Below are 15,203 nucleotides of genomic sequence, written 5' to 3' on the forward strand. Positions count from 1 at the left end.
TCCTGACCCACAGTCAGCAAGGTACAGCATGGCTGTCTGCACCTGCCCTGCCACAAATTCTGTCAGAAACTTGAGGAAAGAGACCCAGTAGAGTGATCTGGTTGATTTTTATTTATGCATTGGGAATTTCTTTGTCTAGTTGATAGCAAATGTCTAGATAATAGGCTTAACATTGAATTATTTAGACATTTTGAAATAGCCATATTTTTATGTAATGTAAACATAAGGTTATTGAATCCCTTTCACCCTCTCCAGTCTGTCAACAACTCCTGCAGTGCTTGGCAGCTGTGTGTATTTGGTATTCTTGTTAAAAATAATATCCTAAAAACCCATGTTTGCATTTCCTCATTGAACATAGTTTGAAAAATTTCTTGTTAGCTGACTTGGAATTTTATACACACGTACATGCACACACACACATATATAAACATACTCACACATATATACATACACACATACACTCACACACTCTCATGCACATACATTATGTTTTACACACATGCATCAACAATATACTCACACATGGTAGTGATGATTTAGTTGCTAAGTCATGTCTGACTCTTGTGACCCCATGGACCCACCAGGCTCCTTTGTCCATGGGAAACCCCAACCAAGATTACTGGAGTGGGTTGCCTTTTCCTTTTCCAGAGGATCTTCCTGACCCGGGGATCAAACCCAGGTCTCTTGCAGGCAGTCTCCTGTATTGCAGATGGATTCTTTACCAGCTGAGCCACCAGGGAAGCTTGTATATGTGTATATATCTACATATATGCATATATACAAGTATATATATATGTGTGTATGCTCACATATATACAAACACAAATCCAGACATACACATGCATACACACATTATCTTTTGTAGTCTTGGATCATATTTATGTTCACTGAATCTGAACATAAAATATCCTTGTAAACCAAATGTTTGGTTGTCTTCCATCTCCTTTCTCATTGCTCTGTCACGTCTCTGCTCTCCTCCTACACTCTCTTTGAATCAGAGTAGAGGGATAACACTTGCCGTGATCTTCTCAATGTGATGTTCTCAGCTACTTCCAATTAGGGAACAGAAGGATTGGAATTTGAGGTGCTTATGGATGCTAGAACCAGACTCAGTGGATTGAAAATTTAAGAATATACATTTCTACTTATCAACAAGAGCTTTTCCACAATCAGAGCTCACCTGCAGTAGCACAGGCGGGACTGTGGATAGTAAACCTCACCTTTCAGCCATTGAACGTATTCATGCAGACTCTGGAAAACTACTTGTTATAAATGCTGTGCCAGGAATTTCTACATAGTGGGTAGGAATTTGCCCTGGATGTCCTTTAAGGACTTTCCTGTGCTTAGGTTTTGGCTGTGACATCTTGGGAGGAATACCTTACCTCATTTGGGAGTTTTTCTGAAGAGTGTTACCCCTTAAAAGAAAATCTTCTCTTGTATATTAAGTTTTTTTCATGGATTTTTATGAATAAATATGCACTTTATTAATTACATTGACATTGAGTTTAAGAAATTACTTCTTTTTCCCCCCAGATCTTCATTAACAGCAAATAGTAGAGAATAAGATCTAAAGTGATAACTGAAAATAGGATTGGCCATTTAGTCTTGAGTCCATGCAGGATTCATATAGTAACTAATATCCTTAAGAGTGAAACTTTAATTTTATTAAAAATCATTCTAATAATATTGAAATATTTCCCATGGGAAAAATTCATTTGTTAAAATTAGATTATATGGATAATTTGATATGATAAATATTTACACTTACTATAAAGAGATGTATATGATTCTTTTTCCATTAAAATACTTGAAATTTGGCTTTACTGTAAATGCAGATTGCCACAGATCCTGCTTTCCATTGTATCATTGGTCTCTCTTCTGGAGAATCTGATAAATCCATTTAGAGCTCCTGATTTTGTAATTCTCACAAATGAGAGTAATCACACTTTTTAGATAAGTGACAAAGTACTTGGAAAACTAGCAGAAAAAGTGAGGAATTATTTAAAAACAAAAACAAAAAACACTTGAACTAAGCACCTTCCTCTTTCTCTGGGTAAATCTTCCTAGTTCCAAATGCCCTGGGCATTATGGAAAAATACACTGTGTATCTCCTCATTGTTCATGTTTGGATGAAGATATTATACTTCACCATTTCAAACTTATTTTCAAATAGTTGGCATTTGGCAATGTCCATTTTTTAATTTTCATTTTCAACCTTTAGTTTGTTTTCGGTAGGTGTATTTTTTTGAAGATACAAGTGTTCTCTCATATATCTTGTATTTTACAGCCTGAGTACATCTAGAAAGTGTTCTGTGTTATTGGGAACCCTCTAAATTCCCCACAATGGGTTCTTGATCTACTCTATCAGGCAGACCCAAGAGTTTAACTCCTATAGCAGCATTGACTCATCTTTAAATGAGACACTTGGCAGACTATTGCTTATTGCAGGAACATGCCATTTCACATTCAGTCCTTAGTGATTTCTGATAAGCAGTACACTACTTTCATTGTTCATTAAGCTCAAAAAACAATCGAGGAGAAATGAAGGTCTGTAATTAAAATGCACAGCCCCATAACCATAGAGGGAGCGACTAGCAACTCTGCATGTAACAAAAGTATATTTGCATTATAGAATTCTCGCTTAATAAGGACGAAACTTCTTAGCTGTTAATTTGCTTATTGAACACAGTCTTGAATATACTTATTTAGTGAAAATGGAAAATTTTTGTGATCATTTTTCTTGACCGAAAACATGGACTTTACAAAATCAAGGAAATGGTACGTGTATCAGATATTTTTTTATCCAGTCTAGAAAATAGAAAGGCAAGGTGTTTTAGCAACTTTGAACAGTTATTTTGAGCAATGCAATGTGTTCATTGGAAGTTCTTCAAAGACAAAGAATATTTGAATTTAAATAAGATTGAAATTAAACGGTTGAACTTTGTAGTATATTGACCTGTTGTTGTGAGGAAAAAGTCAAGTTTTCTTAGTATTTTAGTAGTGTAGGATAAAAATTTCTGTTGTTACAAATTAAATCTTAGTTCCCGGAACCCCTGTGAATCATGTGCAAGTTTTGTGGTGCTTCCATGTTTGGGGCACACTTTTATACTCCATTCCTGAAGCACTGCAATCTGGCATGTGTGCCAAAGCATTCCATTTACAATGTCCTACTGGTTAAAAGCACAGGCTCTAGCTCTGGGCTGCCTAGATTCAAATCCTGGCTTCACCACTTACAAGCTCTAGGACCTTGGGCAAGTCTCTTGGCCTCTGTTTCCTCATATCTAACATGGGAATAATAATGACATCAACCAAGAGGTAAATGAAATCATGCATATAATACTCCTGACATATGGTAAGAGTACATTAATGTTAGCTATTATTAATTTTATTATTATTTTGCTAAAGAGCGTGCATGGCTTCCTGTGGCTCAGATGGTAAAGAATCTGCCTGCAATGTGGGAGACCTAGGTTCGATCCTGGGTTGGGAAGATCCCCTGGAGAATCCCATGGACTGACAGGCTGCAATCCATGGGGTCTTAAAGAGCTGGATGTGACTGAGAGACTGACACTCTCACTTCACTTTAAAGAGCTTGCATAGAGTATTGCTAAAATCGCATGTTCTTTCTTGTCTGCTTTAAGGCTCCTTTGGGCAGAGGTGTGGGCCTAAACTAATGAACAAACTGAGAAATATCATTCTCAAAGGTGATCAGGTGATGCTTCCAGCCTCTCTTGCCCTCTCAGTTTGGCAAGATCCCTAAGGCACTGTGGTAGATTGGATTGTTTTTCCCAATTATTTAAAACCTCTCTGTAAGGAATATGTACATTCCTACCCTTTCTCCCTATTAGAGTAGATGGATAGTTTCTCATCTCACTAATGTTGGTCTTAGCTATATTACTGACTTTAGCAAACAGAATGTTGAGGTGTGATATAAGCAGAGACCATAAAAGCGTTTGCATGATTTAGCTTGCTCTTATTTCGGCCACCTGCCATGAGAAGAACATAACTACAGAAGCCACAGTTCTTGGAATTATGAAGGTCTGTGGAACAGACTTGGAACTCAGTACAAAACCTGAAGTCCAGCCTAGCACCACCAAGTGAAAATTAATGTTCATTGTTTTAACATACTGAGACTTTTCTAGTTCTTTTTTATGTAGTTGGATAGAAAAGAGTTAACATAGCAAGCCTAAGCAGCTATCCTTAAAAAGGCCTGGTTTCAAGGTTGGCCCTTGGCTGGCTTTTGGGAACTTAGATTTTGGGATAGCTACTATTAACTGATAAGAATGATTAGTTGTGCCTAAACCTTACAAACAATACAGTTAATGCTGACCACCTGCTTTTCCTCTGGAAGTCTGGAATTTTGGTAGGTGCTAGGCAGAGAATGCCCCCATGGCCAGCTCACAATAACAATGCTGGGTGTTGAGCCTCTCTGAGCTTCCCTGGTTGGCAGCCTTTCACATGTGTTGTCACAACTTGTTGCTGGGATAATTAAGTGCTTCCTGTGTGACTCCTGGGAGAGGACTCTTAGAGGCTGGAACATGGTTTCCACTGGACTTCTCCTCAAGGGTCTTTTCACTTCCTAGTAGTGCTCTGCATCCTTTCACTGTAATAAATCATAGCAATGAGTACAGCTCTATGCTGGTTTCTGTGAGTCTTCATAGTGAATCATAGGACCTGGAGACCTCCCAAACACAGTAGCATAGCTGTAGCAGTAGCTGGCTAATACAGGTACAAATGATTAATTGTGCTAACATGAATTTTGGCCTGTTGTTCTTTGATCTAATGCTGTCAGCAAAGCCACTTGCTAGTTTGGATTCATAGGCTTCCAATAAACAACAAGGCTTTTGTCCCTACTTCTTTTCCCATTAGAATCTCCTATGTAAGACTTGAGTTTCACCACAGATTTAGCCAGACTTCCATGATTGAAGGGACATAGTAGTGAATCTTTTCAAATCATTTCCCTGCTCTCCCAAACCTGGCTTTTGCTCAGCTCCCCTTAGAGATTATACCTGTTAGTATATGCTATGTATATTTTTCCTGATGGAGAACCAACCCATTGGGTTGGGTTTTAAAAACACTGCTTCAATTTCTTTTTTTTTTTTTCTTTTTACTTTATTTTACTTTACAATACTGTATTGGTTTTGCCATACATTGACATGAATCCACCACGGGTGTATACAAGCTCCCATTCAAATGTATTCATTTGGGTCCATTCATCTCTTATCCTACCTTTGTGCTATAATTGTCTCATGTATTCCATACATGTAATTATCAACCCTACAACACAGTGTTTTAATTTTTGCTTTGAGTAGTCTTATTTCCAAGAAATTAAAAGGAAAATTGTCTTTTATATTTACCCAGGTACTTACCATTTCTGATCATCTTTCCTTTCAGAAAAGCTGTGCTTCCTGTATCTAGTATTGTTTCTCTTCAACCTGATGAACTTCCTTTGCATTTCTTGTATTGAATGTTTGCTCTCAGTTTTCTTTTATCTAAAGATGTCTTTATTTTGTCTTAATTTTTGAAGGACATTTTCTCTGTTTACAGAGTTCTGGTTTGACAGGTAATTTTGGTCCACACTCTAAAGATGTTATTCTTCTGCCTTCTGGTGTCGGATTCTCTGATAAGAAGTCATTGGTAATTTGAAGTGTTCTTTTCCTGTATGTAATGTGTTGCTTTTCTCTGAATGTTTTCAGGATTCTCTCTTTATCTTTGGTTTTCAGCAGTTTGACAGTCATATTGCTTAGATGTGTTCTTCACATTTATCTTGCTTGGGATTTGCTGAACTTTTTGGATCTGTATTTCTGTCTTTTGCTAAGTTTGGGAAATTTTGTAATCAGTTTCTTTTTGCTGATACTCTTAATTACTCATATGTTAGACCACTTGATATTGTTCAGTAAGCCTCCAAGGCTGTGTTCATTTTTATCAACCTGTTCTTTAAATTGGATGCACTCTATTGATCTATCTTCAGGGCTACTCTTTTCTCAGTTGTGTCCATTTTCCTGTTAAATCTGTCTGGTTTGATACTTAATTTCAGATACTGTATTTTGTTCTAAAATTCTTATTTGGGTCTTTTTTTATTATTATTTCTATTTTTCTATGGAGACCTATTTTATTTATCATATAATTTTTCACTTTACATCATTGATAATAGTAATGATAATCACTTATTTGCTATTTCCAGTATTTGGGTTCATCTCAGAATCTGTCTCTATTGATTATTTCTGTTAAATAATTTTGGATTGTATCCTGGACATTGGAAATGTTGTGTTGTATTAACTCTGAATTCAACTGTGTTCCTTCAAAAAGTGTTGACATTTCTGTTTTAGCAGGTAATTAGTTGATTGGATAAAAACTGAAAATTGTTTCTTAGCAGTTCAAATCATAGGTTGGTTCATTTATCTTGGGTGAATGGAATGTAAGAGTCTCTTTCTCTGGCTATCTGCTTTAGGAATTCCCTCACTACACTTTGGCGTCTGTGGTTGCTTCGAATTGTGCCCACTAGTTCTTTAAATCAGAGAGAGAAAATTGTGAAAGCATCTGGAGTAAAGGGAGGAGGCACATTGCCGTCAAAGGAGCAACTTTGACATATCAACAGAAATAATGGAAGCCAGAGAATAATGGAACAACATTGTTAAACTGCTAAGTGGGAAATAATATAAAACAGGAAACCTGTCAACTTGGAATTCTATATCTGGTGATATTTTCCTTCAAGGATAAACATAAAATTTTTAAAAGTTTTCAACTGTGTAAAAGATGAGAAAATTTTTACGAGCGTATCTTACTATGAAAAGTGAAAGTGTTAGTTGCTCAGTTGTGTCTCACACTAAGCAATCCCATGAACTGCAGCAGGCCAGGCTTCCCTGTCCTTCACTGTTTTCTGGAGCTTGCTCAAACTCATGTCCATATAGTCGGTGATGCTATCCAGCCATCTCGTCCTCTGTCATCCCCTTCTCCTCCTGCCCTCAATCTTTCCCAGAATCAGGGTCTTTTCCTGTGAGTTGGTTCTTTGTGTCAGGTGGCCAAAGTATTTGGAGCTTTAGCTTCAGCATCAGTACTTCTAATGAATATTCAGGGTTGATTTCCTTTAAGATTGACTGGTTTGATCTCTTTGCTGTCCAAGGGACTCTTAAGAGTCTTCTCTAACACCACAATTTGAAAACATCAGTTCTTTGGCACTCAGCCTTCTTTATGGTCCAGCTCTCACATCCATACATGACTACTGGAAAAACCATGGCTTTGACTAGACGGACCTTTGTCAGTAAAGTGATATCTACTTTTTAATAGGCTGTGTAGGTTGGTCATAGCTTTTCTTCCAAGGAGTAAGCATCTTTTAATTTCATGGCTGCAGCTACCATCTGCAGTGATTTTGGAGCCCAAGAAAATAGTCTGTCACTGTTTCCATTGTTTCCCCATCTATTTGCCATGAAGTGATGGGACTGGGTACCATGATCTTAGTTTTTTGAATGTTGAGTTTTAAGCTAGCTTTTTCACTCTCCTCTTTCATGTTCAAGAGGCTCTTTAGTTCCTCTTTGCTTTCTACTATTAGCGTTATATCATCTGCATATCTAGGTTATTGATATTTCTCCTGGCAATCTCAATTCTAGCTTGTGCTTCATCCAGCCCAGCATTTTGCATGATGTACTCTACATAGAAGTTAAAAAAGCAGGGTGACAATATACAGCCTTGACACACTTCTTTCCTAATTTTAAACCAGTCTGTTTTTCTATGTCTGGTTCTAACTGTTGCTTCTTGACCTGCATACAAGTTTCTCAGGAGATAGGTAAGGTTGTCTGGTATTCCTGTCTTTTTAAGAATTTTCCACAGTTTGTTGTGATCCACACAGTCAAAGGCTTTAGTGTAGTCAAAGAAGAAGTAGATGTTTTTCTGGAATTCCTTTGCTTTTTCTATGATCCATCAGATGTTGGCAATTTGATCTCTGATTCCTCTGTCTTTTCTAAATCTAGCTTGTACGTCTGGAAATTCTTGGTTCACATGCTATTGAAGCCTTGCTTGAAGGATTTTGAGCATTACCTTGCTAGCATGTGAAATGAGCTCAGTTGTACTGTAGTTTGAACATTCTTTAGCATTGCTCTTCTTTGGGATTGGAATGAAAACTCACCTTTTCCAGTCCTGTGGCCACTGTTGAGTTTTCCAAATTTGCTGGCATATGGGGTGGAGCATTTAACAGCATCATCTTTTAGGATTTGAAATAGCTCAGCTAGAATTCCATCACCTCCACTAGCTTTGCTCTTTATGTGAGTAGGCTTATATAAGAAATATATTGATATATATTTGAAATTCAATTTCTCTTCTTCCCTTTGCTTTTCTTTCCCTTCCTTCTTCCTTTTGAAAAGCACAGGACTGTGAGAGCTAGTAAAACTATAGCTGAAAACTTATACCAGAATATTCTGTCACTTGGACCTTGTGCAGGCCTATAATTTGAATGTGTGACTCTAGAAATGGTTGCTATGGTGATAAACCACTTTACTTAAATAGCATGTATTTTACTCAAAATTCAGAGAAATGGTAACAGTTTCTAGTAATCGTGTACTGGTATTAACTTCAAGGATATGCCTAGAGCTTACAGGTTTTGCATGTATTATATCCAGATGAGTTTATCAGGTTAAAGTTATGCCAGTGAATAATGAAATATGTGCACTTAGCCCAATTTTCTTGTTATGTATATCACTTTGCACATATGGAGCCCCCTTTTCAAGATTAATAATATAATCTGGAGAAATCAGGCCCATGGTGCTGGATTACTGAAAAATGGAACTTGGGTGGGGGAAACCATATAAGGTTATCTTAATCCATCATTCTACCTCGAGTAGGAATGACTGTTCTTCAGCAGTCCTAGACAGTGAGAGTTCACCAAAGATGAGGAACAATTGAAATGCTGCTTAGGTGAGCCCCTGTTGTAACCATCCTGACTGAAGCACTCAAGACGCTGTCTAGCTCCACAGCGCTAGACAGCATATTTCCTCTTATTCTTTATAAATTTAGATTGATTAACTCTTATAAAGAAACTTCCATCCATTCTCACATCAATAGCCTGTATATAAACCTTCTCTGGTCCCTTTGTATCTATTCAGACTGGTTGCAGAATTTCAGGTATGAATTCTTCATGATAACTAAGGATAGAAGAATTTTTTCTTTGATTTCTAAGATGCTTTCTGATGATAGCCAGGTTCTTTTGATCACTGTGCAGTGGTATGGCACACCAGTATCTTTAGAGCAGTTTGCAATGAATTTTAGATCCTCTCTTGGAGAACAATCTATAGTGTTTTTTAAGTGTTCTTTTGGACTAATAGTTATGACCAAAAATCTCATAATGATCATTTAGATAGCCTCTTTCCCCCTAGAAATGAATATGGAGATTCCTCTCTCATCTTTCTCCCCCTTTGTACAATCTTATGGGAGCTCATCACCTTCTATGCACCTTTCATGGCCTGGAAGATCTTAGTAACTTCTAGCCTTGGCTATGGAAATTTCACTTTCCATTTCTCTGTTCTAATACTTACAAAACATACAAAACTGTAAAATTGCATCAGTTACAGCATAGATCCCTGAAGAATCACATCAACTATGAGAGAAGAAAAAGAGAAACTGAAATTTTAGATAACCTATAACCTACAGAAGAAACCTTCAAAAAATCCTAGAGAAAAGCATGGAAGTTGGAATTTGCCCTGGTTATTTATATTCCAAGGAGATGAGAGGCTTGGCTTTTGGTGAAGAAATCTATAGCTTGGCCTGAAGAGCACCACGTGGGCCAGCCTGCCTCCACGTTTCTGTTAGCATCAGAGAACAGTTTCAGTGAGGGGATGTTTAAGAAGGAAGGCTCAGTCTTTAGGAAAGCTCTAATGATTCTGATTCCTAAACAATGGCGTCCTAAATTTAATGCAACTTCAGATTAGCAAAGAGAAATGGTAAAGTACATACACACATAACATTTTACAAGGTACACACATACCACACAAAAGCTTTTAAGCATTTGCAATAAATATTTGCATAAAGGTAATAGATTTGCATTAATGTTACCAGGGAGTAAAGAATAAACAAACATTGTGATTTGTTTCCATGCAGCCAGTTTCAGGCTGATTTTGAAACTCAGTTAAAATATGGTTGAATAAAAATATTTTCAAATAATGCTACCAACAAGGGATTAACTTCCAAAATATACAAACAGCTCATACAGCTTAATATCCAAAAATCAAAGAACCCAATCAAAAAGTAGACATTTCTCCAAAGAAGACATATAGATGACCAAAGGCACATGCAAAGATACTCAGTATCGCTAATTGTTAGAGAAATGCAAATTAAAGCTACAAAAACACACTAGTCAGATGGCCATCATTAAAAAACCTACAAATAATAAATGCTGGAGACAATGTGGATAAAAAGGAACCCTCCCAGTTTGTGGGAATGTAAATTGGTGCAGCCACTATGGAGGTTTCTTAAAAAACTAGTTACCATATGATCCTGCAATCCCACTCCTGGGCATATTTGTGGAGAAAACAGTCATTTTAAAAGATACATGCACCCTTTGTTCATAACAACACAATTTAAAATAGCCAACACATGGAAGCAACCTAAATGTCCATCAGCAGATGAATGAATAAATAAGCTGTGGCATATATATATATATATATAATGGAATATTAAATATTACTCAGCTATAAAAGTATGAAATAATGCCATTTGTAGCAACATGGATGAACCTAGAGATTATCATATTAAATGAAGTAAGCCAGAGAAAGACAAATATCATAATATTTTTTATATGTGGGATCTACAAAATGGTACAGATGGACTTATTTACAAAACACAAATAAACTCACAGACATAGAAAACAAACTTGGCGTTACTAAAGGGGATACAAGGAGCAGGGGAAGAGATAAATTAGGAGGTTTTGATTAATATATTCATACTACTAATAAAATAGGTAAGCAACAAGGACCTATTGTATAGTACTGGAAACTGTTCTCAATATCTTATAGTAACCTATAATGGAAAAGAATCTGAAAAAGAATATATATAGAACTGAATCACTTTGCTATATATGTGAAACTAACCTAGCATTGTAAATTAAATATTATTGTTGTTGTTTAATTGCTAATTTTTGTCTGACTCTTTGTGACCCCATGGACTGCAGCCCACCAGGCTCCTCTGTCCATGGGATTTCCCAGGCAAGAATACTGGAGTGGCTTGCCAGTTCCTTCTCCAGAGAATCTTCCTGACCCAGGGATCGAACCCACGTCTCCTGTATTGCAGGCGGATTCTTTACCACTGAGCCACCAGGGAAGCCCAAATTGACTACACTTCAATTTTAAAAACAAGCAAAGCAAAAACATAAAAATAGAGTCATAATAGCCCCAAATTATGGTTGACTGTATTCGTTTTCATCAGTTTTTGATACCAAATTGAAAAAGAAATAAGAAAGTAGGTACTCATAATGTTTCTGTAAGTGTATAAGTTGGTACAGCTACAACAGAAGGCAATATGATGATGTCTCTCAAAATTACAAATCCATACAACTTTGACCCAGAAGTTCTACTTCTAAAATATATATCCTGTAGATATCCTTACACATGTACACAATGACACAAGTACCAGATTATTCACAGAAGCATCTTTTTACCAGTTAAGATTAGAAGCAACCTGAATGTCCATTAGCAAGAAGCTGGCTAAATACATTATGGTGCATTCAGACATGAGGACACTGCATATGCTGAAAGAAGAGTGAGAACTCTTTTATGTATTGACATGGAATGATGTTCAAGACTGTTGTTAGTTTAAAAATATCAAGGTTTAAAGACTGTTTACAGTGGGCTACCCATTTGTTTTAAAAAGTGAGAAGAAAGTGTATTGATATATAGATTAGATTAAACCATATAAAATTGCCATTATTAAGCTGTTTTGACAGAAAAAATAATGACCAATTCCATTTGGTTCCACCTAATACTTGCTTGAAGTTCCATAAAATTTCTTTGGGAATGTGCACTGTAAATTGACAGTTATTCATTGTCTCCAATGGGAGGCAGAGCTGAGTTAACTGGGGAGCAAGGAGGAGATTTAGAATGCTATGGATATTAAATCATGGGAAGGTACTACCTTTAAAAAAATAATTTACTAAAATTCTATGTAAGTAAAATAGATAAATGTGGCTGAGTAATATCATTTTCTCATCTTGCTCTAAATGAAACTGAGAAATACCGTGTTCCTACCCTGAAGCAACCAAACATTTTGGTTTAGTTTCCTTTTTCCTTCCACTTTGCCAGGAAATTCTGGGAATTATCTTAAGATATCTTATCCGAAGAAACCAGAACCTCTAGTGTTTCTGAAAAAAAAAAAAAAGAGAGAGAGAGAAAGACAATATTTATATCACTAATCCTGCCCATGGAGGCTGTTTCTGAGTATTTCTTCTTGATGACTTCAGCTTCTGAGTCTACTTTAATGACTCAAGTACATTAACAAATGGAAAATGAAGAAGGATGAAAATGTTAAACCATATATGAGTATGAACACATTAAAGGGAAAATGACTGTCTCTATTTCTATTCTGTAGATTATTAGTTGCAGTGGACACATTGAAAAGCATTTCTTCAACTACTTAGATGATAACTCAAGAGGTGGAAATGTCAAAAAAGAGGTTGAACTCAGATTCGCCTTTTAAAAGAATTTGTATGTCAAGTGACTTAAAATAAAAAAAAAAACACTAAAATTTTATGAATTTAAATGCCCAAGCTAAGGACCAGTTCTGTATTTTTTAAACAAAGCAACTTTTCTTCAACCTGTCTCTAGAACATCATGGGTGTTATACTGTTAGCCTGTTGCTAAGTGTAAAGAGTTTTCAAGGAGAAGACACAACCTGTATTACTGAACGCTAACACATTTTAATTATTTTCTGTTCGTTGAAACATTACACAGAGAAGCAATCCAGAAATTTTCTTGAGAAAATGAATCTAAACAGAAAACAGACATGTAAAAAGACCTTTTTACATGTCCAAATTTATACAAATTAATTTTTCAATGTGCAAAAATTACCAACTTAAGAACTGACATATACTATTATTAAAGTCATACATGGGTGATGGTCTGAAGAGGCACATGTTTAAGGGCTGTCTGCAATAAGCAAACATCTGGTAAAGTTTTTCTTTCTTAAAATATAGGTACCAAAAATCCGTAAGTGACCTGAGGCTTTGCTGAAGCCCTGGGAGGTCACTTATTCACTGGACAAATATATATGAAGTGCCTACAGCCATGTATAGAACATGGTCACTTGTGTGATAAGAGTGATTAAAAAAAACAAAATCTAACAACACACACACATGAGGTTTATTTGTTTTGTGTTACATGTAACCTTTTCACATTCTTTGAAAATTGTTAACCTGATTATTAACTCTTATATATAATTTCAGTTAGCCAGAGTATTAAGCTTGCAAGCCTTTTCCAGATCATTCTATGTACATAAGCAGTTGCTGCATCTGTACCCCTATGTCTCGTCCCCCATCCTGCTTGTATAGGTCTCCTGAGACATTCTCTGCTCTATGAACTCTATGCCCAGCTTCTTTTAATGAGAAGTGATAACTTTTAAAATGAGTCTAAGGTCAAAATGGACTTTGCTTCCCTCACGACAGCAGGATTAGAGACCGTTTCCTCTACTGTGGGGTGAAGTGACCTGAGAAAACACAATTGCCGATTAAAATTCTTTTGACTTGTTTCATGCTTTAAAGCTCACAAAGTACTTCCATGGCCACCAGAGTAGTTCGTTCTCATCATAAGCCCATGTGGTAAATGTGCAAATATCACTTTCCTCATTTAAGTGTGAGGCACCAAGACTCCAAGAGGTCTTCATTCCTGCCCAAGTGGTGTGACTAAGGTTAGAAGCCAGGCCCTGGAATCAAGGCAGAAAAGGGTGAACATGTGAGGAGAGGGCCACATGCAGCAACCTTATACCAAGTTAGGATAGTCACGATGCGCTTGTCACGGGAGGCTCGTCTGCTGCTGCTGCTGCTGCTGCTAAGTCGCTTCAGTCATGTCCGACTCTATGTGACCCCACAGACAGCAGCCCACCAGGCTCCGCCGTCCCTGGGATTCTCAGGCAAGAACACTAGAGTGGGTTACCATTTCCTTCTCCAATGCATGAAAGTGAAAAGTCAAAGTGAAGTCGCTCAGTCGTGTCTGACTCTTCACGACCCCGTGGACTGCAGCCCACCAGGTTCCTCCACCCATGGGATTTTCCAGGCAAGAGTACTGGAGTGGGTTGCCATTGCCTTCTCCAGGCTCGTCTAGAAGTCTGTAAAGATGAATGACAACAGCTGTGTTCAGATGGACTTCCCTGTATGAATGGTACTAGATATCTACTTCCATTTTGTAGGGCAGTGGATTTGAAGTTGTGCCTGTAGTTTGTTCTACCCCATACACTAAAGAATTCAGTGTTCTTAAAGGAGCTACTGGAGCTTTCTTTGTCATTTAATGACAGTTTCACAATGTCATTAGTTTATACCTCATATCTGAAGAGAGCTCAGCCTGTACATCATTGGCAATTTTGTAGCCCCTGCCTCTTTGAACTGATGTATATTGCTTTGTGTCTGAACATTAATCCAGGCCTTTTCTTTTATTTCTAGCCCACTGCTTATGAAAAGACTCCTGTGCCCAGTAAGAAGGAAAATATAGACAACTTTGACACAAGTTTTACAAGTTCTGTAGGTAGCAGACTCCCTCCAGTTGAGCTCAAGGGAGAAGTTGAGAAACCACCTGTGACTTCAAGCCAAGGAACAGCGGCCAAAGGCACTGCTAAATCCTTTGCCCTGCCTAGATCCAAAAAGAAGCCCTAACAATGCTGAATGGTGCAGAAACAGAGCTGCTCTTTCTAGTGCTAAGAATGAAGGGGTAGGAGGGGAAAAGGACAGTACTGTGCTGAGCTTTTAGCCTTTTAGCTGCACTGAGCCCTGCCAAGTGTTTGTACCAGTTTAGAATTGAAGCTCCTCAACTCCAAAGCAGCGTGGTATTGAAGGACAGACACCAACAGATTTGATGGCAGGTGTGGCTGAAATCAACTCAAGGTATTTTTAAGAGTTGTTTAGAGGAGGGAATGCCCTCAAAGCAAAGCTGTGGGCACACTTGCCCAGTTTTACTTAAGATTCTTACGTTTAGGCACAATTATTTTTAGGGGAAACTGAGAGCCAAATATGGTAGTAGAGG

The 15,203-nt window shown here is 37.3% G+C and overlaps 1 protein-coding gene across 1 annotated transcript in view; it reads left to right on the plus strand.

Moving 5' to 3' along the window:
* The window catches only part of STK33 (serine/threonine kinase 33), a 96,363-nt gene extending 81,527 nt beyond the window's left edge, over positions 1-14,836 (plus strand). Inside the window, exon 12 of the mRNA XM_052652533.1 lies at positions 14,627-14,836. Within this exon, the coding sequence (XP_052508493.1) occupies positions 14,627-14,836 (210 nt within the window). The remainder of the gene's footprint in view (positions 1-14,626) is intronic.
* Positions 14,837-15,203: the final 367 nt, after the last annotated feature.

This window comes from Budorcas taxicolor, chromosome 15, assembly GCF_023091745.1.
Source record: "Budorcas taxicolor isolate Tak-1 chromosome 15, Takin1.1, whole genome shotgun sequence".
Classification (NCBI taxonomy): domain Eukaryota; kingdom Metazoa; phylum Chordata; class Mammalia; order Artiodactyla; family Bovidae; genus Budorcas; species Budorcas taxicolor.